General features: G+C 42.2%; 1 protein-coding gene across 1 annotated transcript; it reads left to right on the forward strand.

Moving 5' to 3' along the window:
* The first annotated feature begins 14,469 nt into the window (after positions 1-14,469).
* Positions 14,470-15,450, forward strand: LOC139702772 (vomeronasal type-1 receptor 4-like). Its single transcript, XM_071604923.1, has one exon. The coding sequence runs from the start codon at positions 14,470-14,472 to the stop codon at positions 15,448-15,450; it is 981 nt and encodes a 326-aa protein (XP_071461024.1).
* The last annotated feature ends 9,927 nt before the right edge of the window (positions 15,451-25,377 follow it).

Below are 25,377 nucleotides of genomic sequence, written 5' to 3' on the forward strand. Positions count from 1 at the left end.
AAAGAGAGTCTTGGTACTGGTGATTTAACCCAGGGGTGATTTACCTTTGACCTAAATCTTCCAAGCTTTTTGTTTGAGACAGGATCTCACTAAGTTTACCTTAGGTGCTGAGGCTGGCTTTGACCTTGGGATCCTCCTGCCCCAGTCTCTGAGTAGCTGGATTGCAGGCGTGCACCACCATGCCAGGCATGTGCCATTGTGCCAGTTATAATGTGTCCCTTGTGAGAGAAAAGCCTTTGCTTTGCAGATGTCAACCACAGAGTTGCTGAAGTAGAACACTCTGTTCTGTTGACAGACCACAGCCCAATAGAATGAGCCCAAGAGTCTGTCATTTCTCATGAACAGGGTGTCAAGCCAGCAAGCCAGATGCCCGCTCCAAGTTTCCAGGAGGAGAACCATGGACAGTGGGAGATGAAACCCCTGGTGTGAACAGTCCTGGTGAGAGGGAGAGCAGCTGGGGAAGGTGGGGTGAGCAGCGCCTCCCACATCTGCCTCTCGGTGCAGACCTTCCTCTTTGGAGGGATTTATAGAAAAATATACTCTTTCCCTCCTCTGGGATCTAATTCCTCCTTATTAGCCCATGCCTTGAAGTTTATTGGCATAATTTTCTTCCTACAAATCCCAAGTATTCCCTTCTTCATACCTCTCCACTCCTGTGCTATGAAATTGCCACTTCAGGCCCTTCTCCAAGGGAAAACTCTGAATCCTCCTTGACCTCTGACTTCTGCACTTCCTGCCCCATCGGGCTGCTGCCTGAGGAGGTCTGTCACTCAGTCTGCCTTGTCCCTGAGCCCCTCCTCACTTGGAAGTTTCCAGATGCTTACTTTTCTGTTTTCTTTCTGTTCTCCTCCATTAAACTCTCCTTCACTCTAACAAGGTAAGCACCTTTCCTCCTGGAGCCGACTCCAAGCTGATGTTCCTTGCTGTCATCCAGTACAGATTTCAGCTCTCTGTTGTTTTGATGGTGCCCAAGGTGTTCAGGAGAGGCCAGGCCTGGAGAAGGAATTTTCTACTGATAAAATCTTCCCAAGGGAAAAGGAAAGCTATAAGGAAAAGAAGAGCTTAGGGAAGTTAGATTTTAGGTGAATCCAGGTGTGGTGGCACAGGCCTGTAATCCCAGCTGCTCGGGAGGCTGATGAAGGAGGAACCCACATTGGAGGCCCACTTGGGCAATGTAGTGATACTCTTTCTCAAAATACAAAATAAAAAGGGCTTGGGGGGGTGGGATTGTGGCTCAGTGGTAGAGCACTTGCCTGGCATGTGTGAGGCCTGGTTTTGATTCTCAGCGCCGTATATAAGTAAATAAATAAATAAAATAAAAGATACATTGACAACTAAAAACATTTTTTTTTAAAGTGCTGGTTATGTAGCTCAGTGGTAGAGCACCCCTGGGTTCCCTGCCTAGGACCAGAAAATGAAAGAAAAAGAGATCAGTTGAGAACTGAGTGAGGGGGCTGAGAGAGCACAAGAGGTCAGGCTGGGAGTTCTCTGTGTCCTGCTGGCAGTGGGACTGTGGGGACATTTCCAGGTAGTGAGACCTTTATTGCCAGGCTGACTGTGGCAAACTGTATGGTTCTAGTTGATGGTGGTGTTGTAGACTGTAGGTTTCCTGTTCTACATTTTTCTAGCTTCCCTTTTCTTCTCAGGTGAAGAATCCTTCTGTCCTGTTCCCAGTCAAGTCGATGTAAAGCTGCCATGACCATGATTCAGGTCCATTCAGACACTGACCAAAGCCAGGCGACATCAGTGTAGAATTGTGGGATAATGCTGTTAGTGGAAGGTTGAGGGCTCAGGGAGCTGAAGAAGGTGGACCCTACCTGTCCAGGAGCAGCATGAAGAGGGGAAGCAGATCCTGTTAGTGCAGCTTGGTCCTCTACCCTGTCATGATGTTCCCTGAGGGCCACTGCTGCCCTCCTTCTGTGGGAATAGACGGGGTGTTGCAGCTGGGCCAGTGGGCAGAGTGTCACCCAGAGGAAGTTTCCCATGACTGTGAGACAGCACTTTGAGAAAGCTGGTTGAAGGTGGTGTCAGGAGGAAGAAGGTGAGTTTTAATAACAGGGTCAGCACCTAGGAGCTGTCCCAGGGACAGGGCCAACTATGGAAGAGCCTGACTTGCCCCTGGGCTACTTGTTCCAGTCACCAGTGTCCCCTGTCAGGATGAGCAACCTGGTTTCCTCCAGGGGACTTTTCCTAGTTTCCAAACTCTAAATGAAGAATGGCTACAGCCTGGCCCTGCGTCTTCTTTGTCTTTGAGTCCACATGTTCTCTGAAGGTGGTCTTGTCCTGTTCTGTTTATTTACTAAAGTTTTCCAAATCCTTCTCTCCCATTGAGGCTTTTCCTAAGGTTCATGGATCCTTCAGGTTCCCCATGTCCACACCTGGGCATGTGGTGGCCACCTTCATGTTGACAGGCTGTTGTTCTGCCTCCCCATTTTGTGCTGCAGTGATTCTCTCTTTATAGCTCCAGGGCTCCTCCCCTACTGAGCATGTGCAATTTGCTGATGTCAACCTCCTGCTTTCTGAGAAGCATGGAGGAAATGGAAGAAAGGCAAACCCAAGTGGCATTCAGGACTAACCAGTAGTGTTAGTACTTTTCAACCTTAGTTAGTATAAGTTTGAACTAATAGCCTTAGTCCATTTTCAAACCCTGATGAGCCTAAGTGTGAACCAATAGCGTTCACCCAAATGCTATATAATCCCTGGACTCCCACACTCAAGTGGCAAAAGTTGTCAGGTTTCTTCTCCTTCCACTGCGGTTTGGTTTGTGCACTTGGATGATTCCTTTCATACTCACTCCTCCTTGTCTCTGGACTTTTTCAGTTTGAATCTGTGATACAGGAATCCAGGAAGAAGAAACTATTGTGGATCTGCTGGGGTCTGCTTTAACATTGGAGGGCCTCTCCCACCATTAAGAACTACAACACATTACTGTAGACCCCACAGGACAGAGAAACTCTCCTGCCTCAGCTGCCTGCAGAAACAGAGAATTCAGTTGCATCTCATACTCCAGTTTTATATTTTGGTGTCTAATAAATGGGGCATCTTTTGGTGAGTGAAATGGATCAACAGACCTGTCTTTTTTTTTAGGATTTCTGTTCTCTTTTAATTTTTTTTCTTCAAAAATATCAAGTATTTGTTAGCCTTTAGGGAAAAAAATCTCTATCAGATATCCTGGGCACTTGTTGGCCTTTTAAAAAATATCTCTATCAAAAATACCAGACACCTGGAGACCATTTGAAAGTGCTTGGGTTTCTGGTGCATGCCTGTAATCCCAGTGGCTTCCCCTCAGCGATGTAATAAGGCCCTAAGCAATTCAGTGAGACCCTGTCTCAATAACAACAACAACAACAACAACAAAAGATTTGTGACTATGGCTCCTTGGTTAAGCCCCCTGGTTCAATCCCTCGTAAAACCCCCACCCTCTGAAAAAAAGGGTGGCCACATATCTAAAGGCAAGGATGACAGGCTTATTGGAGTGCAGCTTGCTTAATCCCTTCCTTCCAGATGGAGGAATGTAGCTCAAGTTCTGTTTCAACTCTGGTCTTGAGCTTCATTTCAAAACCAGAGTGTTGAAATGAAACACCACTCCTGGCTCTCAGCTCGGCTGTGTTCCCCTTCCCAGGCTAACAGTTTCAGGTTGGGATGCCGAATCCTCCCATAAGGTGGCCTTCCCCTGCCCAAGAAGAGATGTGAGGAAGGCCAGTGGCCACCTGGCTGTGGGTATAAGGAGTTGGTTTTCTACTGCTGGGAGGTGGTTTACATTCACGTATTGATGACACCTGGGGTATTAGAGACTTTGGAGCTGAAGTGCCCATGGGAAGATGTCTCTTTCTTGTAGCACACCTTGAAAGGTGGCTGCTCCACAGGTGTGGCCATAACTCCCCACAAAGGCTTCCTGGGTCACCTCATGACCAGCAGCCACTTGCAGGTCACAGGTGCTTTGCTGGATTTAGGAGGTCCCTGGCACCAACTGAGTTGGAAGGGTTCTTTGGGGATCAGTAATAATCACCAGAGGGGTACGGGGAAGCCCCAAGATGGGAATACCAAATGGAAACCATCTAGGTTCTCAGTTTTTTTTTCAAAATTAAAGGAAACTTCAGAAAGCAAGGCACAGGTAGATATTTATTTAAGGACATCCACAGAATTTACACTTGGAGTATGGGCAGCCCTTATCTCAAAAGATGAGTGAGGTGCCCAGCTTTGAGCTCTCTCCATATGATTTTTTAGAGTGTGTTTGGAGCCTAAGTGGAGGTGCCATTGTTAGATTTTGCTGATTTGGAAAGTGTTAACAAGCTTCCTTGAAGATTGAGTTACCTGACAGTCAGGTCCTGTGGTCACCACCTTATACTTGAAGGTCAGAATGTTCCTTTGTCAAACATTCTAACCATTCATAAATGGTAGCATGTTGTGTAGCTTTCTTAGGTGGAGGATGTTCTAACTGACATCTAATCTTTGATAAGCATACATTGAATGTCCTGTTCATCTTTAGCTGAAGAAGCAAGCTCAGCATGACTTGTCTTGTTTTCAGAGGTCTTCATTTTCTAAGGGCCTCGTCTCAAGGGCCTATTTTACTTTCCTGTCTCATGATGAGGGTCTGGGTCTATGTTCCTCGGTGATGTGGGTCTTGAGGGTCAAAAATAGGGTATGGGGGCGCTGGTAGGAAATTTTTGTTGTCAACAAACTGGGAGTCTGAGAAATTGCTAACTGAATCTCTTTGTCATAGATGGAGGAAATGTGGGGTCAGTGACAGATGGGAAGTCTCTAGGTTCAAAATTAGGCACCTGGGGCTGGGTGCAGTGGTGCATGCCTGTAATCCCAGTGGTTTGGGAAGCTGAGACAGAAGGCTCATGAGTTCAAAGCCAACTTCAGCAAAAAGTGAGGTATTCAACAACTCAGTGAGACCTGTCTCTAAATAAAATACAAAATATAGGGCTGGGGATGTGGCACAGTGTTTGAGTGCCCCTGAGTTCAATCCATGGCACTCCCTCTCCAAAAAAAATTAGGTGCCTGGGGGACAAAGGGCCATTTGAAGTTCCTTTTGTGTTAGGTTATATTTTCACAGGTTCTGGACGTTAGGATGTGCACAGCTTTGGGTCGTTCTTCAGTGTGTCACAGCTTCTATATTCAGTGTATTGTTTTTAAGTGTTTTTTATTTAATTTTTTTAGTTGTAGATGAACACAGTAGGTCTTTATTTATTTATTTTTATGTGGTGCTGAGGATCGAACCCAGTGCCTCACACTTGCTAAGCAAGTGCTCTGCCACTGAGCCACAACCCCAGCCCTTGAGTGTAATGTTTTTGATTCCTCTGCTCAGTTCATGTATGAGCATTAATTCCTTTGTATGTCTGAGTGGTATTCCAATATATGAATGAACATGAAAAAGTTCATTCTGCCCTCTTCCTGATGGACACTAGGACCATTATTAGAAACATTGTTAACAGAAATTAATTCCAAATGCCTCAGATACTTTAAAACAAAAACCTTATAAAAAGTATAGGAGATGACACAGGAGAACATCCTGATGATTTGGGGTTTGATAAGACTTTGAAGGTATAAAATAAAAAACACAGCCCATAAAAGAAAATAGTCAGATGAACTTTGTTCAAATTAAATATGACCTGTGAAATACACTCTTAAGAGGAAGACAAGCCACAGACCATGAGAAAACATTTGCATAATACATTTCTGATAAAGGGATTTTATACAAGACTTATTACAGAGACCTCTTAAAACTCAACAAGAAAACAACACAGATGATAATTGGCCAAAGTTCTGAAGAAAAATTTTACCAAAGTTGATGGTAAACAGATAGCAAAAGAGCCTAAGAAAAGATGCTCATCATATGTCATTAGGGACAAGAACTTCTCATCTAGAAAGTCTTGCAGTGTGGTCCAAAAGGGCAATTTGACCCTGTATAGCATTATTTAAAAAGTGTCCACTTCCAACCATAGCATAGCCTAGAGCATCTGAAAGGACTGAACCATCATTTGGCATCTGGACTAATGATCTGCTATTGGCTGCGTCTCCTCCTCTGCACTTGGTCTTCAGCTGGGTGCAGTTGGAGCAGCTGGTGTCACACAAAGCTGTCCCCGCCGGTGCGGAGAACAGCATCTGGAACAGAGCCATTCTCCCAGTTGCAAAAGGCGTCAGGAGTCCTGAGAAGGGCCCCTGTCCATCAATGTGTCCTGCTACATGTCCATCTCTCCACCCGTCACCTTAGATCTGCCAAACCTCTATCATCCCTCAATTCCAGTACAGTCCTTCTAGTGTGTACCCAACATTCTCAGGACCACCCACCACACCTTCATCTGCTCCTGTACTCTGTCACCTGTGTCTTCCTTTTTCTTTTCCCATATCTACTTCCAGATCCAACATTTCATACCATTCCCTGTATCCTTCTGCCCAACACCCTTAAGCCCCACAGCAGCGCTCAACTTTCAGGCATCCTCAGCTTCTCCATGAACTGCATGCAAGCCCTTGACCTATTATCCACCATGCTCTACAGGTGGTTTGTTTTTTTCTCTCTGTGGGCTTTAGTCCACTTATACCTATGGTATTCCCCAACTCCCTACACTTTCCTGTGTACATCTTTCCTTCTCCCCATGTCTGTCTGTTCCCCAGGCTGCATCTCCTTTACTTGCTTTCTGTATCTGTCTTGATCTAGTATTACCCAAGTTCTGCCTCCTCTACTTGTATCCTCCTTTCCCCACAGCATGCTTTTACCACGTTTCCCACAAAACCTCTTCCTTCTTTTGACCTTTAACACTGCATTGCTATGTTCCCCTTTGTTCCTATGACACCCTGAAATCCCTATCCTTCTAGAACCAAATATGTTTATACATACCCTTAACTTCATTGCACATAATCTCCCCTTGTAATCTTGATCCTGGCATTGACTTTATCCCCCAATATATATTCTGGTTTACCTTTTATCTCTCTGCATGTTCTTTTCATGTCCCCTGCTTCAGGCTCTGCACCACCATCTGTGCCCTTGATCACTTTTCCCCTGTGCCCTATTCTGTCATGTGTCATGCAAACAAGGTCACTCTCTATATGCTTCAGCATTGAACAATTGCTGCTGGCAGTTGTTGACAAATTCCCACGAGTTGGAGTTCATACAGAGATCAAGTTCTGAGTCAGGTCAAATTATGAGAAATGAGTATCAGCAAGCTGTCAGACAGTTTAAAGGGTGAAAATTCTCTGTGGGTATGTTTTTCAGGGTGCAGCAGGGCCATTTATGAACCCCCCAGCCTCTGCTAGGGTGCTGATTTTCACTGTGCTGTAGCTGCACAGTGGTTGCCTTCAGGGCAGCCTTGAGCTGAGGAGATGAGAGTGGATTAAGCTAAAATGACAGAAGTCACTCTTGAGCCTGCTGGTGTGGACTTATGGAGCTCTCTAGAAAGGAAACTACATTGCTTCTAGCTGACTAGGTCAAGGATAGCATAAGGCATGCAGTGCTCCATCACGGTCTCAGGTACATGAGGTCAACCTCCAGTTAAATGGAGAATCCCAGAGACCAGAGCACTTTCCTCTCACTTTCATTAGAATGTATTCTTGTAACTGTTCCACTTCTTTACAAGTTACTGTGATTAATATCTTTCTACCCCTAAATGATAACCTGATCTTTATCATATGTATGTGCACATGTATAGTAAAACAGTTTCAGTAGTAAATGTGGATTCAGGAACCCATCAGGGATCTTGGACTGCATTCCCTTGCGTAAGGAAGGGATAGTGCATGACAGTCTCCACTGTCCAGTGCAGTAGAACCCAACCTGCAGAGCAGTTCCTCCTACCTGCTCTTCTCCAGCTACTCATTATTTCATCTCCACTCTCTAATAAAAAATGTATGCGTTGGGGGAAAAAAAACCCCTGTTCCACATGTGTCTCAGCTACTTTCTGATTCTAATTTCTCTCCTTGAAGATCCCACTCTTACACTATCATTTTGATAGTTTTAAAGTGCTTAAGATTTCTTTGGAATTTATGCTAATACCTAAGTTGTTCACTCTACCTGTGTCTCTTCTATCCTCAACTCAGCCTTTCTAATAAAATTTAAAATTAGGTGTTGTTAAGTAAGCCATGACAAAAAATTGTAGATTTCTCAAATGTTCCCCATAGAATTCACATTCACAGACATACATGGTCTCATGTGGCATTCTAGATGATATAACTTGGGTGATGAGAATAGAGTGACCAGGGCAATCAAGCAAAAAGAAATTTATATCCATGTATAATAATGAGTTTTACCTCCAAAGACTCTATACAAATCTATGCCTATTAGGACTCTCACATCACCTGCCTCCCACCTGTTGTTCCTACTCTGATCTTTTCCATATCCCTACTGTCACCAAACAGTCTACTGAAACATGGATCATTTGGTCTTCCTATTTACAACCTAGCCTAACTGCATAAGCTAGCCTAACTAACTCCATATCCACCAACCAAGAGGGGAAGTAAGGGCCATATAAACATTAAATAGGGAGGAGAGTGTGGAAAGTCACAAAGGTGCCCACCAGGCAAGGATTCTCTGGGTGGCTCTGGACTCAGGGAAGGTTTTGGGAGGAACTTTGATGCTGTGAATGTGCTGAATCCTCTTCTTGTGTCTGTAAGAATAAGAATTATGGAGCCACTGGAACAGATTTGAGCAAAGAAAAGACAACTTCAGTAATACAAATAATGTTGCATATAACAAGTCTGTGATTTTGTCATGACTTACAATGGAACAGCACCCATAATCTGTTTTCTCTTTGTGACTTCACTGTTGCATTTTCCAAGCACATAGGAGGGAAAATGAAATTTATCATCATAAAAAGGATCCAGCAGAGGGAAATGGAGAAGCCAATGTGCTTTGGAGCTATTAATTTAAGAGCCCTCCCACAGGAGGCTTTACGGGGCAGATCGTGATGCTCTGGAAGACACTCAAGAAGCAGGTGATGCCAATGGATACATTCCTGCCCACTCATTGAATATATGAAATAATTTTGCATCAAAGGTCATTTAAAAAGTGTTCCATCACAAAAGCTGCCATTATCAGGGAAATTCCATTAGAGAGAATGAGGAGGGGGCTGGCTATATTTAGGACTTGAGGCTCAAATCAGTGGGCCTTAATGGATGCCCACTATAGGAAAGGAGTAGGTAGTAGTAAAGAAGATAGAATTTCCCAGAATCCCAAGTGTAATCTGTGGTAAGAGCATCAGTCTTATGACCACGTCTCTGGAGGCCATTCTGTCATTTAGCACAGTTTTGTTTGGATTATGGCAACATCCATCCCTATGACCAAAATGCCTCATTAAAATGATTTTTATCCAGAGACTGGTGTGCACTTGTAGTCACCAACTACTTGGGATGCCGAGGCAGGAGAAATACTTGAGCTAGGAGTTTGAAACCATCCTGGGCAACACAGCAACATCAATCTCCAAATTACCCCAGGAATAACTTTTTTATTGTATGCACCTGTGGATGGCAAAGACGTGAAGATGCACAAGTGGATGGGCAGAATTCCCACACTATTTTCTTAGAGAAGTCATCATAAAGATCAGGTGGTGATACCCTGGGGGAAGCAATGAAAAGTGAGAGCAGTTGTCAGAATGCATAAAGCAATATTCTTAGAACAAACTGATATGTCCTGGTCATGTTGAAGAAGAGGCAACATCAGTCACCACCCACACCATACAACAATTCAGTTCTGAGTGGATTTTTGGTGTAATTTAAAAAAATAAGTGGAAGTTTCACAACAATAAAAGACTATTTCTGTACTACTAGGCAACAATTTGTGTATCAAAGAGGAAAAACACCTTAAAAATCTGATTGAAATGACAAATTAAATCAAGTTAAATGAAAAGCTTCCTCCCACCAATTGCCATACTTACACACAGGGTGTGTGCAAAAGAGATTGAAGCATCCATTGGGAATAAGTTTTACAGAAAGTACTATGAATAAAATAGGCAGTATGTTCCAGCAAAATTACAGGGAAAAAAAACTATTAAGTAAATGATAAAAATGGGGAAAATTTTAGTCTAATGAGACCTTTTATATTTGGTGTAAGGCTTAATCAGCTTCCCACCAACTGCTGCACTGTCTTCTCCCCATGCCCTTTCCCTATGCCATCTTTCTTTGCCTTCTCCTCTCAGCTATGAAGGATCACTGCCCTGAACACTCCACTGTCCTATGACAGGTCTTGACCTGAATGGGAAAGCTCACAGTGCTCAGGGAATTTGGTCAGGTGCCTGGTAGCCACATGTGTGACAGCCCAGCTACAGAGGTCATTTGAATTAGGACATAATCAGCTGACCACTAAGGGAAACTGACCTTCCTCTAGCCAGGGCCTCCGAACTGTCAAGTCAAGATAGAAGTTATAAAAACCCCAATGCATTAAAGTCTACTGGTGGGGTAGCAATATCCTGGGAGTCATTACTGGTATAAAATAGAAATAGAAGAGAAGAAGGAAAATGGCAGGGCAGAGCCTGGCAGTGTCCCTTGACCCCTCCACAGCTCAGAAAGGTGTCACTGAAGGAATGGCTGACAGGAGAGGTGGGTGGAATGGTAAATGCTCCAAGCACCAACTTTGAACACTGAGACTTTGAGAGCAGTGAAGTTTGGTTACTGGAGCAGAAAATGAGGACGAAGTTTAGAATCTTTAGCCCAGTCTAGAAATCTTAATTCACAATTCAAATCCAAAACCCACGTCTGCCAACCCCATCCTCCTCCATTTTTCTCCTGAGGGCAGAGCTCTGTGTTTAACGTGTGTGTGGGGTAAGTCAGGACACGACCCTTGGTTTCACTGGTGTTTTTGCTTGTCCTCCAGCTATACCACATGGGTGGAGCAACGTCTCCTCACACTTAGCCTGGAACTCTAGAAGAGTCTGCCTTTGAACTTGGTCTTTCTGATGCTTCTCTTGCTGTTCTTGGTTCTCTCGGCCTCCTTAGTTCTCTCAAGGTACTGCCCTCCTGGCTCAATTGTTTCCCTATGTCTAATTTGTCTCTCTCCAAGACCCACTTTCTCTCCCCAGACTCGGCCTCCTTTTCAGCCACTCTGTTATAGCCTCTACTTAAATCCAGGACAACAAACCCCACTCATATCTACATCTTCCCCCAACCCTGTGTATTGACAACTCAGGTGTTGAATTTTCTGTGAGTTTTACCAACTGCTGACCATCATCACTTTCTCTCAGGCCACACCCCCAGGAGCCCCTTCATCCTATGAAAACATCACCCCGTGCCTCTAGAACCAAAGGCCCTGTGTCCTTAATATCCATTAACACTTGTTTCCGGTGTGCTCCAGCCCAGCTATGTGCTGACTTCTGAATTTCACCCCCTTTCCCTTCCCCTCCACCTTCTCTTCCCCTGTCCTTTCCCAGCTCCCCACCAACTGCTGCACTGTCTTCTCCCCATGCCCTTGCCCTATGCCATCTTTCTTTTGCCTTCTCCTCACAGCTATGAAGGGTCACTGCCCTGAACACTCCCCTGTCCTATGACAGGTCTTGACCTGAATGGGAAAGCTCACAGCAATTTTTAAAACTCTTCATTGTAAATAGTATTTTTTCAGTGTTGGGGGAATTGAATGTATTGGAAAGGCCTTCCTTTTTTTTAAAAAAATATTTTTAGTTATAGATGGACACAATACCTTTATGCAGTGCTGAGGATCGAACCCAGGGCCTCACACATGCTGGGCAAACACTCTACCACTGAGCCCCAGCCCCAGCCCCAAGGCCTCCCTTTTTGTGGTCACTATGATGCCCTGCAAATAGTGTCCATAGCACAGGTGAATCTAGTAGTTACAGCAGTGGTAGATCTGGCCTCTCAAATCATCCAAAGCTGCTACTGTCATTTGTGAGGTACCAGCTTTCTGTATTTCTTATAGAAATCTCTTCTGTCATTAACGGGATCAATATCAGTAAAGTATATTTCCCTAATAATTTTGATGTCAATTGGCATTGAGTCATGCAAATGAGTGACCATGAATGGGCTTGTACTTGTGTTCAGAGGAATGGAATGACCTTCAGAGTTCATTGTTAGCTTCACATTCTTCTTCTTTCACGTGTGTGTGTGTGTATGTGTGTGTGTTTAAATCCTTCTCAGGTGTTTTGTTTCATTCCATTTCTTTACCAATAGGGAAAATGATGGTTCCACTTAGGTAAATGGAATAGGAAGCAACTAGGTTTGGAAAACAATGCAGTGGGGCTGCCAGTCCCTCACATGTCAGACCACGGTATTTACTCTTCCTTGGCATGTGACTGTGTGACTCCAGGGATTATTGATAAACAGAAGCACCTCCCAACACTCCAGGATCCATTAGAGATGCCAACAAGAAACTTATAATTGTTTTTCATAAGTGTCACCTGGGGAGAAAGTTTTCAGCAGTGTCCTTAACTCCCCCAGCCTGCATGCCCATTGATGCTACAGGCACAGTGATAATTGCAGGTCCAAGGGGGAGGTGAGGTCACAGAGTCACAGACACATATCTCAGGAGCTGGCCACCTCCCTGAAAGCACATGTCTTGGTCACAGAGGCCTCTGCACTGAGATCACCATCCTGGCAGAGAGAAATAGCCTGGTGAGTAATGAAATGACAACCTGAGAGCATCATCTGTGAGGGAAGACCCATTTCAAGGTCTTATTTCAAGAGTCTGGGTAAGTGATCTCATCAGAAAAGGGGATTCTATATTGAATCTGGTTGAATACCAGAGCCACACAGGAAGCAGGAAAAATTTCTCAGGAGTGGGCTCAGGCACTGAAGAGCGATGGGGTCCTGGATCCTGCAGCCATCCCTGATGGCTCCCAGTTGAATGGAAAGTGATCCTTGCTGACAGTGGCTGCTGAACTACACTACACCAATCTTCAAGGTGTAGGAGGGTGTTGACTGCAAATCTGTCAGCAGCTCAGTGTCCCTTACAGGAATTGTGTGCTGAGTTTTCTGGATTTCTAGAATAGAACCTACAATATCTGCAAGATTCTTGTATAGAGTAGGAAGAACTTACAGGACTCTTCTAGTATTGTGTCCTATAGGGTGATGCTTGAGTGGAACCTTTCCTCTAACTCTGGGCATAGTGCAGCTCATGGACACAATCATTGGGCCAATCCTGAAACCACCTGTTGTCCAGGAATGTTTGAGGTTATTTCCCCCTTAAAATGATAAAACGTTTATAAAGAAAATGTACTAATAGTTTTGGGGTTGTGGCTCAGAGGTAGAGTGCTTGCCTAGCATGCATGGGGCACTGGGTTCTATCCTCAACACCACATAAAATGAAGATATTTTGTCCACCTAAACTAAAAAATAAATATAAAAATGTAATATAATAATTATGGGTTTCCAACACCACCTTTTATACATATATCTGGTTTCTATTGTATTAAATACACCACCTGGCTTAGGAATTTTATTGTGGAGTAGGGTTTGAGTGTGTAGAAATTATGGTAAACTTATTTACCTTCTGCTCAATTTTTTTTAATCAGCCTAAAACTGCTCTAAAGAAGAAGGTCTGCTGAATGTATAGATTTTCATGATAGTCACAAATCTGCCATCTCAAGACTTCATGCTGTTCATATGCCAGTGTGGATACGTGGCTCCTGTTGTAATATCAGTTACCCACATTGATGTCTTGCTAACAGTTTTACTGAACTCAGGTATTAACACATTTAGCGTGTGTCCCCCAAAAGCAGCAATTATGCCGCTACTACCATACAGTGTTGATGCTTTATGTCACAAAGCATAGGACGTGGCATGGAGAAACAATTCCTGTGACAGGTGCTGTTTCACTTGCATTCCTAACAGCCAAGTGTGCCCTGTGGTAGCTGTTCTGAAATGGACCAGGACTGGCTCCCTGCACATAACTCACCATGGGACAGGTGCCTGCTGGATTACAGCTCCCTCAGAGCTTCTGCATCAATAAAATATCTAGATAGTCTCTCATAATTGAGATTGGCTTGGAGAATAATTCTCTAAGGAAATGGAAACTCATTAGAATAAAAGCTTAAAATACCATCAGTTTAGAAGATGATAGGAATTTCGAAAAATAGAACTAAACACAAAAAACTGGATAGTTTGAAAAACCCCACTCACCCATGTTCAGGACGCTTGGTAGTTAACCATACTAACTTTTATACTCAGCTAGTCTCAAGTCCCCTCTACTGCCCTAATCAGAGCATGAATTTAGACGTTTACCTTCTGCATGACCAAGTTCTTCTGGTCATTATGCAAAGTCGCCTCTGCACCTGCCTCAAGTTGTGAAGATGCAAGTGGTAGCAAAGTGATGTTTTCATGGCAAAGTTTTATGCTTTTAAAAGTTTATACATAAAACTTTTAAAGAAAAAAACATTCAATATTCACAGTAAAGAAAAAAAAACCATTCAATATTCATAGTGGGACTCTGGGGAGTGGGCAATGCTGGGTTTTGGTTGACAGGACACATGCAGCCCAGGCTTTCTGTTCCCCTGCAGGACGCTCTTCAAGGGACAGCAGGCACCTGGCAGGATGGCAGCCAGTGATGTGGCTGTAGGCATCATCTTCCTGGCACAGACTGTGATTGGAGCTCTGGGCAATTCCTCTCTTCTCCTCCATTACCTAGTTCTTTACTTCACTGGGTGCAGGGTAAGACACACAGACTTGATTCTTCAGCACTTGGTTGTCGCCAACTTGTTAACCCTCTTGTCTAGAGGAATTCCCCAGACAGTGGCAGCTTTCAATTTAGAAATCTCCCTTGGTGATTTTGGATGCAAACTATTGTTCTATCTTCATAGGGTGGGCAGGGCCATGTCCATTGTAACCATGTGCCTTCTGAGTGTCTTCCAGGCCATCACCATAAACCCCAATGAATCCAGGTGGGCAGGACTTAAAGTGAAAATTCCCAAGTACGTTGGCTTTTCCATGTACCTGAGTTGGATCATGTACCTGCTTATTAATATTTTTAATCTTATGTATATGACTGGGAAATGGAACAACACAACAATGACAGACCTAAAAGATTTTGGATACTGTTCTGCTGTCCATCCTGACTTAACCACAGGTTCACTGTTTGTAGCATTGCTAACCTTCCCTGATGCCCTGTGTGTGGGGCTCATGCTCTGGGCCAGCAGCTCCATGGTGTTCATCCTGCACAGGCACAAGCAGAGAATGCAGCACATTCACAAGACCAGCTCCCTCAGGTCCTCCCCTGAGTCCAGAGCCACCCAAACCATCCTTCTCCTGGTGAGCACCTTTGTCTCCTTTTACACACTTTCCTGTGTCTTTCAAAGTTGTGTGACTGTTATTAATAATCCCAACTGGCTCCTGGTGAACACAGCTGCAATAGTCTCTGGGTGTTTCCCAGCTGTCAGCCCCTTCTTGCTCATGAGTCAAGACTCCAGTGCATCCAGACTTTCTTTTGCCTGGAAACAGAATAGTAAACCTCCTATTCTTACGATGAACATAAAAAATTTAAGTTTTTGCACAACCCTTATTTATTTATTCATTTGAATCCATAAAATTTGAAGCCTAACTATACACATGGGAATGGTGATTTTCACACATGCACTCTTATATTTGAACTGGCCTGTTGATTCTTGCTGGGTGGCCTGGATCATCTGGCAGCTTGACCTGGTGAGGTTCACGCATTCCTGAGGACTTTCATGGTGCATGTGGGGGTTGTATCAAGGTGCCTTTGGCCAGAAGCCTGAACTCCTGCCTGAAACAAGCACAAGTTCACCAGCCATTAATTCTTTCTCTTTGCCTAGAGTAAGCATTCCTTCCTGTCCCCTCTCCTTACATCCTGTTTTTTTTTGATTGGTGTGAATGTGTGGATAATAAGGGGAACTTCATGCTATGATGACTTCTCCTGGCAACTTGGATACTCACTTCTCTAGGAGTGAAGTAGAAAACTCAAGTCTCCAGCATAGAGGATGAAGATATTGACCTGCAGTTTAAGAAAAGCCCTGCTGAGTCTCGCAAGGCACTGCTCTTCCTCTGTGCTGTTCTTTGGTGCCTTCCATTATCAGGGGCTCCCTCCTTCCATTAGGCTGCATCACCACAAGTGGAATTCCAGTCTATGCCTGTCCTAAGCCTTGGCACTCTGGTGTTCCAGTCAGGACTTCACCATCTGCACATTACTGTGCATGCAAACTGGTTTGCTCCTGTGCTGACATTCCAGACAGCAATCACTAGCACCCACCTCAGCCCTGAGAAGGGTCACTGAGTGACTGCATCCAGCTATAGGACATGGAGCAGAAAATATGGCTGAGGACTGAAGAATTCTTCTGTTTGCAGATATTTGACAAAACAGTGGTCAAATTTCCTCATCTATCCCAAAAATGTTCACTGTTATGCCAAGTTAGTTTATTAGACATGCTCTGTTCTCACCTCCTTTTTAAGGAAAAGTTCAACAAACTTTTTTCATGTGATCATGTATCATGGAGGAATAATGGTCTTAATTTTATGGAAAGCAGGAGGTTATACTGCAGGGGGAAAGTGTCACCACTCCACCCTCTTTTAAAAGAGTAAGCATTTCTTTTAAATAGTTTTCATTGTCAATTTGTCCTTGGCGTCAATGGAAGAATGCAGAATGTATAATTTCTTACTACTAAGCAATTCATATAAAATATATAAGTATCTTCTTCCCCACATATATTTGTACCTTCATGTCCTTGTAGAAGACCTTGATGATTCAAATACTGGTATGGGCGCATTGCAATATTTACACCTGCTTTCTGATTGACAGCACATGAGAATTTTTCAAGCCACAGAGTCATTTTCAAAATTTGAACAGTTTATTTCATAACCAATCTTTGACCAGCTCTGATGTAGGTGTTCTATGACTTGAACATGATTCATGCCCCAAATCTGCTGTGCTAATGCAGAGATACTCAGGGGTGAAATGATTGCATTGTGAGGGGTGTAACTTGATCAGTGTACCCCAGTTTGAATGGACTGACTGGGTGGTAACTGTAGGCAGGTGTGTTGTGGTTGGGGGAGGCAGGTCACTGGAGACATGCACTGGAAGTGGGGATCTTCCCTGTAGCTCCTTACCACCTTTCCAGTCTCTCTGCTTCCTGGATGCCACGAGGGGAGCAAATTCCCTCCACCATGCCATCTCTTTGTGATAGTCTGCATCACCTTGGGCCCAGAGCAATAGAGTGAGTCTTCCATGCACTGAGATCTCTGGTACCATGAGCACAAATGATCTTTTCCTCCTCTAGGTAGTTCTTGTTGGGTATCTTGGTCACAGCAATGAAAAGCTGACTCAAGCAGCCTGTATATAATTTGGGTCACTTTGTTCTTTGCATATCAAGAGGTTCTGTATTATCATCCCTTTAAGGACTGGACTTTTGGTTGTTCCCTAATAAGAAATGAGGGCATGTGGTTACTATTTAGAGCTTATAGCTCTATTGGTAGCCCTGAGTACTATAATGTCATTCTGTTGAATATCTCAAGACTTGGCTTGACCTGGGTCTCTGGTTCTGGTTTCCTAGATTGCAAAAAGAGATGTATATACAAAAGAAATCAAAATACCAAATAATCTTTATATTTTAAATGTGTAAATGTATATGTATATATATTATATTATATATATGCATATATATACACATATATATATATAATGTAAATATACAGTATGTGCATATATATCACTTGAATTAGGTTTTTTATGCACCAAAGAATAATTTTAGAAAATTGTAACAAATAGAAATTTCAGATTTAGATAACAGTTTCAACAATGGCAAATGATTTAGCATAAAATTTGCTTTCTGTTGCTTTTTCTTCCTAATCTTGTTGGTTCATTTGTAAAATTATGTGAAATGTATTTTTATATATATTCTCTTTTCTCTGATGCTTCTGTGTTAGCTATTTCTTTTGAAGGGAATATCAGTATTTGTATATTCAGACACTATTTGCCTTTGAAAAATGAAACTTATATGTTTCATATAATTGAATGTTATGGAAAACCATGAACAACAAATTTTCTCATTATGACACCCATTCTATTTAAGTTTCTAAGTTGATTTCTGTTGTTATTTCCAAGATGCTACATTTCATATTTTCAAAAACTGACCAGAGTGTGCACTTATTTAATACATTCACTGTCCACCTTGACATTATGTAAATGGGATAAGAATCTTTTGCTGCAGCTGATTTTTAAATTACTGATATGTATTTTAAATGATTTTATGTACAGGCTAGGCATGTGATGTCAGTGAACTTTCACAAGTGGAGCCCATTCCCCTATATGCAGCTCCTATATAGGAAGACAACACCTCAGTCTGAGATGCTCTCTCAGAGCATCCCCAAGAGTGATGAGTACATGACAGCCCAGGTCACTTTCACCTCTCTCCTACTTTATACAAATGAGAGTTCAAAATGAACTCTTTTATATTTGACGGTACAAAATCCAGGTGGTCTCAAATTAGCATTTTTCAATGTGGTAGGGGGTGGGATTCAACCATGGGAATAGCAAATAATTAAGCATTCTTATTTTTAAGGAACATTTTCATATTTTTTCTTTGTACTTTACTGGTGTACATACTACTGGAGTTCACTGATGTAATTATAGCAGCAAAAATATAATTTGCTCATTTCAGTCCACAGGACTTCTCCTTTCCCTCCCTTGTACATCCCCCTCTTCATTTTTCTCTACTCCACTAGTCTTCCTTCTATTTATTTATAGTCTTTTTAAAATCAGTGCTTTATGGATACACATGCAGATGAGATTCACTGTGGTATACATGCATATGCATAAAATATTTTGGTCAATCTCATTCCACTGTTGCACTCTTTTCCAGGCCCTCCTCCTTCACCCTCAATCCCTACCTCTATCTACTCCACTGATCTCTCCTTTACTTTCATGGGACCCCTCACCCCATTTTTTTCTGAGTTTTGTTTTATTTTTTCCATATGAGAGAGAGAACAATTATCCTTTGACCTTGTGAGTCACATTTTCTTTATCAAGTCATCTATTGACAAGCATCTGGGCTATTAAGCATTGACAAGGCAGTGTCTACATAGTATGATAATTTTTGTTTGTTTGGATAAATAGGGATAGTGGAGTCATATGGTTGTTCCATTCCTAGTTTTTAAAAAAATTTTTTTTGTAGTTGTAGATAGACAGAATGTCTTTATTTTAGTTGTTTATTTTTATGTGGTGCTAAGGGTCGAACCTAGTGCCTTACACATGCTAAATAAGTGCTCTGCCTCTGAGCTACAGCCCCAGCCTCCCATTCCTAGTTTTGGGATGAATCTCCATCCTTCTTTCTAGAGTGATCACACTAATTTGCAGTCCCATGAACAATGTACAAGTGTAACTTTTCTCCCACATCCTCAGCAGCATGTATTTTTATTTATATTCTTGAAAATTGTTGTTCTGACTGGAGTGAGTTGAAATCTTAGTGTAGTTTTAATTTGCATTTCCCTCATTGTAGAGATGCTAAATACTCTTTTTCATAAATTTGTTGGTCATGTCTTCTTTTGAGAAGTGTCTGCATAGTTCTTTGCCAATTTATTATTTGTTTTATTTGTGACTTTTTTTAGTATATATATATATATATATATATATATATATATATATATATATTCTGATGTAGGGCAGATGAGGATGGACACCCAAGAAATTTTCAGGAAGCAGGTTTATTTAAGCTACAGTGGTCCAGAGGGCTAATAACTAAATATCTCTGGGTCCTGGTTCTGGGAATTCTTTTAGATTTAAACTCATTGGGATGGTCATATGACAGAGAATGGGTACATAACAGTTACTCTTTGAACCATATTCTTGGGCTAGCAGAGGTTTTCACACATTTTGTCTGCAAACCTGGATTTACAAGAAAGAGGAAGCTTCAAACCACATTTAGCTCTCTGTAGAGCTCCTGTGAAATCCCCTTGGTAGTCTATGTGAAAATCTTGTTGACTAGGAGAGAAGTTTAGTGATGGAAAGTCTCTTTTGGGGGCTTCTCCAATTCTTTTGGGAGCTACTTCAATTCTGGATATAAATGCCCTATTTGAGAAGCAGGTGGCAAAGATTTCTCCCATTCTGTAGGCTCTGTCTTCATATTCTTGATTGTTTTCCTTTGCTGCATATAAACTTTTTAATTTGATTCTCTCCCTCTTATTGATTTTTGGTTTTATTTCTAGAAGTTTAGGATTCCTTTTTAGACATTTTAATATTTTATTTTTTGGTTCTTTTTATTAATATAAGAGTGTTGAATCAATTTTTGTGTAATTATATGCATAGAATATACCTTATTCTAATGAGGAATTGTATTTTTGTGGATGTACAAGATGAGAATCATTATGGTGTATTAATATTTGTACAAAGGAAGATTATGTCAGATTCATTTTTAGGAGTCTTTTTAAGGATGTTAGTGCCTATGCCCGAATGTTGATCCCAGACCCACTTTGAGTTGACTTTTGGGCAGGGTGAGAGACTGGGATCTAGTTTCAATCTTCTGCATAGGGGTATCCAGTTTTTTTTAGCACCATTTGTTAATAAGGCTGTTTTTTTTTCCAACATATGTTTTTGGCACCATTGTGAAGTATCAGATGACTGTATAAATACAGGTTTTTCTGTGTCTTCTATTTTATTGGGTTTCATGTCTACTTTGAGACCAATACCATGCTGTTTTGTTTCTGTACTTCTGCAGTTTAATTTCAGATCTGGTATTGTGATACTTCCTGCATCACTCTTCTTACCTAGGATTGTTTGTCTATTCTGGGTCTCTTATTCTTCCAAATAAATTTTAGGACTGTTTTTTTCTATTTCTCTGAAGAATGTCATGCTATTTTCATGGGGATTGAAGCAAATGTGTATAATACTTTGGCAATATGTTCATTTTGACAATATTAACCTTGCCTATCCAAGAACATGGGAGGACTTTACATCATCTACAAGTCTTCAATTTCTTTACTAAGTATTTTATAATTTTCATTGAAGAAATTTTTCACCTCCTTGGTTTATTTTCAAGTGTTCATTCATTGTTTATTTTTAGGAGGTCATTGTGAATGAGGTGATTTTCTTGGTTGCTTTCTCATCAGATTTATTATTGGTGTACAGAAAAGTGATTCATTTATGAATGTTGATCTTATATCCTGATACTTTGCTAAGTATGCTTATCAGCTCTAGAAATCTCTGAGGGAGTTTTTTTTTGGGGGTCTTCTAACTGTAGGATCATTCCATTTAGCAGAAATCATTGGATTCCTTTTTTTATTTGTACTCTTTAATTTCCTTCTCTTGCCTTATTGCTCTGGTTAGAGTTTCAAGGACTACATTGAATAGGAGTGGTGAGAGTGGACATCCTTCTCTTGGGTTTACAAAGGAAATGCTTTTAGTTTTTCTATGTTCAGTACAATGCTATTGTTGTGTTGGTCATATATAGCCTTTACAATGTTGAGATAAGTTTCTTCTATTCCTAACTTCTCCAGTACTTCACAGATGAATGGGTACCAGATTTTGCCAAATGCCTTTTCTGCATCTATTGAGATAATCATATGATTCTTGTCCTTAACTGTGTTTATGTGGAGAATTACATTGATTGATTTGCACATGTTGAACCAATCTTGTGTCTGTGGGTTGAAACCTGCTTGATCATGGTGTACTATCTTTATGTGTGTTTCATGTGGTTTGCCAATATTTTATTAAGTATTTTTGCATATATGTTCATCAGGGATAGATATCTGAGGTTTTCTTTCCTTGATGTGTCTTTGGTTATGATATCAGGGCGATACTGGATTCATAAAATGAATTTGGCCATGTTCCCTCCTTTTCAAATTCATGAAATAATTTGAGGCAGATGGGCATCAGTTCTTCTTTAAAGGTTTGGTAGAACTCAGATGAGAGTCCATCTGATCCTGGCAAGCTTTTAATTCTGGTTTCAATCTCATTGCTTGATAGTGATGTAAGTTTTCTATACTCTCATGGTTCAATTTGTGAAGGTCCTGTGTATCTAGAAATCTGTTAATATCTTTAAGACTTCATGGTTTATTGAAGTATAAAATTCCAACATTGCTTCTACTGATATTTTGGATCTCAGAGTGTCTGTGGTGATGTGTCCTCTGTTGCCAGCACCACTTTGAGAGAAGACATTAATTTCTATTTGCTACAATCTCTTCACAGCAAAGACAAGTACTAATCAACCTTAGGAAAACAAAAGTTGATCCTGTTCCACGATTACTGTAATCCAGGCATAAAATTGTAATAATGTTCTGGAATAAAATGAGAGATTAGTTATTAAGATAGACAAATTCCTATTACATTTTATAGGGGCAGAAAATGAGAAAGTAAAAATCGGGGAAGAAGAGAAACCAAAGAAAAAAGGAAAAAGAAAAGCCAGAAAAGCATAATACAAACCAAATTAAAAAGAAGAAAAAAAATACATGGGGGGCAGGATCTGAGGCAGGATCAGGTAAAATAAGAGGGAAAACAGGTGCTAAGAGGAGTGAGATAAACCAGATCTGGGTAACAGATAGAATAATTCCAATTAATGTTTTAAAACAGTAGAAGACATGTAATCAGACGGATTGAGGGCACAGTATCAAATACTGAGGGAAGAACTATCAAATAAAAGTGAAGAGTGAAATTTGTATGATGAAATTGACACTAGACCTATTTACAGTGATCCAAGACAAGGTGGAGTCTTCCTGGTATGGATTTCATCAGGGTTGGGGGTCTTTAGAAGATGCCTATCACTGTGGAGCCTCCTAGAGCTGCTGGGGCACAGGAGCGACTTCCTGGTGGAATTCCTCACCTGTGAGTTCTTGTTCATTAGCCCAGCGCCTGAGGCTGCATGTTGGGAGGGTGCTGTGCTGCATCTGCTGAGGGTCTCTCCCTGGTGCAGGAGCACAGGATGCAAGGCTCAGGGATGCTTTTCTAACAGTGGGATGCTGTGCACTCGCTCCCCTCATCCAGATCTTCTTTACAGTGGCAGAGAGCCTGGTGTCTGTGTGCAACTGGTGGTAACTGAGATTTCAGACTGTCTGTGGGTGGTTTGTGGTGCAGAAGAGACCCCCTGACTGATGTAGATTGCCAGGACACTGTTTCTACTGCCTGTGGTGGTGAATTGTGAGTGCTGGTTCCCTCCACTCCTGGGATAGAGGGTTGGTTGCTCCACCTGCATCTGATCTCTCACTGCCAAGGGTCCTGAATGGCAGGCATCTCTTCTCCTCTGTTGTGATGTCCTCAGGACAGTCATCTCCCCATCTGCAGCCTGAGTCCTTCAGATGCAGGGTCTCTGTTTGCCTTCTATGGCACAGCAGCCTGTCCTGGCTGGTGTAGCTCAGATTTATCTGTCTCCAGGATGGGGATGGGATGTCAGCTGGCCCATCTTTGCCTCAGTTCCCTGTGGAAGTATATTGAGTGCTGGCTCAGAAATGGCACTCCCCAGGAGTGATGAACTCTCAGGTCTGTTCCACTCCACTCCCCTTGTCCAAGGTGAGGGGGAGGGGGAGGCAATTTCAGTAACTTTATCTAGTAGCAATCGCTCCATGATTTCCTTCTGGATGGATTATTGAGACATCCCACTGCAGAGATGTTCCCTCTGGTTTTACTTCATGCTCTCTGACATTGGGGGGAAGCTGTATTGACTGAATTTCTTCCAGGGAGGCTGGCCAGCTGTGGACTCCATGAAGGGCAGCCATCTTGCCTGGCTTTCAGTGCAGAGCTGGGTTAAACTACTCCACCCCTCACTGGCTTTGCTGTTCCTGTCCTGTTTGATCTTGGTCTGCTTTTATTCCCAGTTTGCTTTTATTTTATTGTCAGGGAAATGAGCTTTTGCTCTTTTTCTCTTTCTCATTCTTCTGCACCCTGTTCCAGTTCAAGGTTAAGGATTCCTGTCCTTATTTTCTCTTCCTGTAACCAAACTTCAAGTGCTTCCAAGTCTTGAGTTGTGCACAATTGATTTTTGGAGTATTTGCTCTGTCAGTATTTACTTTCTGCTCAGCTGTTCTTTCACTGCTTTCCTTGTGTATTGTGGAGAGGCAGGGATTCTGTTTGATTGGCTCTACCATCTTCCTCCTCAAGCATTCTTCTCTTGAGGAGAACCTGGGTGTTTACTCTTGGAATGGATCAATGCTGACCTTGTGGATGATGTTGGTTCTCACAAGAATGGGTCATCTTAGAGCGAGTTCTCTGCTGTGTCTTGCCCACTGTCTTGCCCTGTGATCTCTTCTGTAACATGCTTCCACCATTCCCGTTCCTTCTGATATGAAGCCCTCCCCATAGCTGAGCAGATTCTGGCACCATGTTCTTAATCTCTAGAACTTAATTTCTAGAGCTCAGAAAATTTGTTTTATCAAGATCGACTCTTAGGCCTACAGTTATGTCAATAGAAACAAATTAGAACAACACGTCTGCCTTTCCAGTTTGGAGTGTCATGGTGGGCACTGCATGTAGATTCTGCAGGGTATTTTGATGATATTTGTAGGTGTTTCCACTGGATAAATATGTAGTGGTGCTCTTGTTGGTCATAGGCTTATACCTAAAATGTTGATATGAATTTCACCTGAGATGAAATTTTAATGAATAATATTATGAATAATTTTAATGAATAATATTAGATGTGTCCCCTCTCCAGTTAATAGTTTCCATTGTGTTAAATATAGTTGTGTATTATAAAACTTCTGAGATGGTAATTTTTTTCTCTAAAGACATTTAAAAATCATTAAAATTTATATCAGCAAGCTATCCAGAACTGTATGTGTTGTTGTATGTGTTGGTAGTGATCTAAATTTTTCAAAAAACAGTGAATTTCAATATGTTCTGAAAAGGTTGATTTGATGTTCTTTCTCTCCTCTGTCACTGCCTCACACAGGGTAATACCACTTCCTTCCTGAGGTGACTTTCATGTCCAGTCTCCTGTTCCTTTTTCCTCTCCTGACTTATTCATGTCTGGGCACCACACGATCAAGGTTAGTCATGGTGTCTAAAGTCCTCAGTGGGCCAGGATCCTGGGAAGACTGTGGGTAGGCGCCCCAGGACTCTGTCTCCCCATTGACATAGACTGCACTGTCACAGCTGTGTGATGTAATGATTCTCCAGGAATTGTCTAGGGTACACTGAAAGCTTAAACCTCCAGAACACAGCTTGAATGGAAAACTCAAATTAATTGCAGACCTTTTTGGATCTTGGCACAACATCATTCACCCATCCCCACCCCACCCCCAGGGCATCAGCCATGTGTATGGGCTCCTGCTGCCGCCCGCCCTCCCCTTGCAGAAGGCAGGCTGGGCTATGGGAACCCTGTGTGTCCACTAGGGACCTGTGCTCTCACCGCTGGTTGCCCAGTTGTCTTTGCAGCTGCTGACACAGAGGCAGGCAGCCAAGGTCACACCCTTCCAAGGCATTAAAAGACCCTTCCTATTTGCCCCTGAAATTCAAATGGCCACTGTGTTTCTGTTTGTCTTTCTCTCTTTCTCAACTATTTTTTTTTC

This window comes from Marmota flaviventris, chromosome 18 (assembly GCF_047511675.1).
Source record: "Marmota flaviventris isolate mMarFla1 chromosome 18, mMarFla1.hap1, whole genome shotgun sequence".
Classification (NCBI taxonomy): Eukaryota; Metazoa; Chordata; class Mammalia; order Rodentia; family Sciuridae; genus Marmota; species Marmota flaviventris.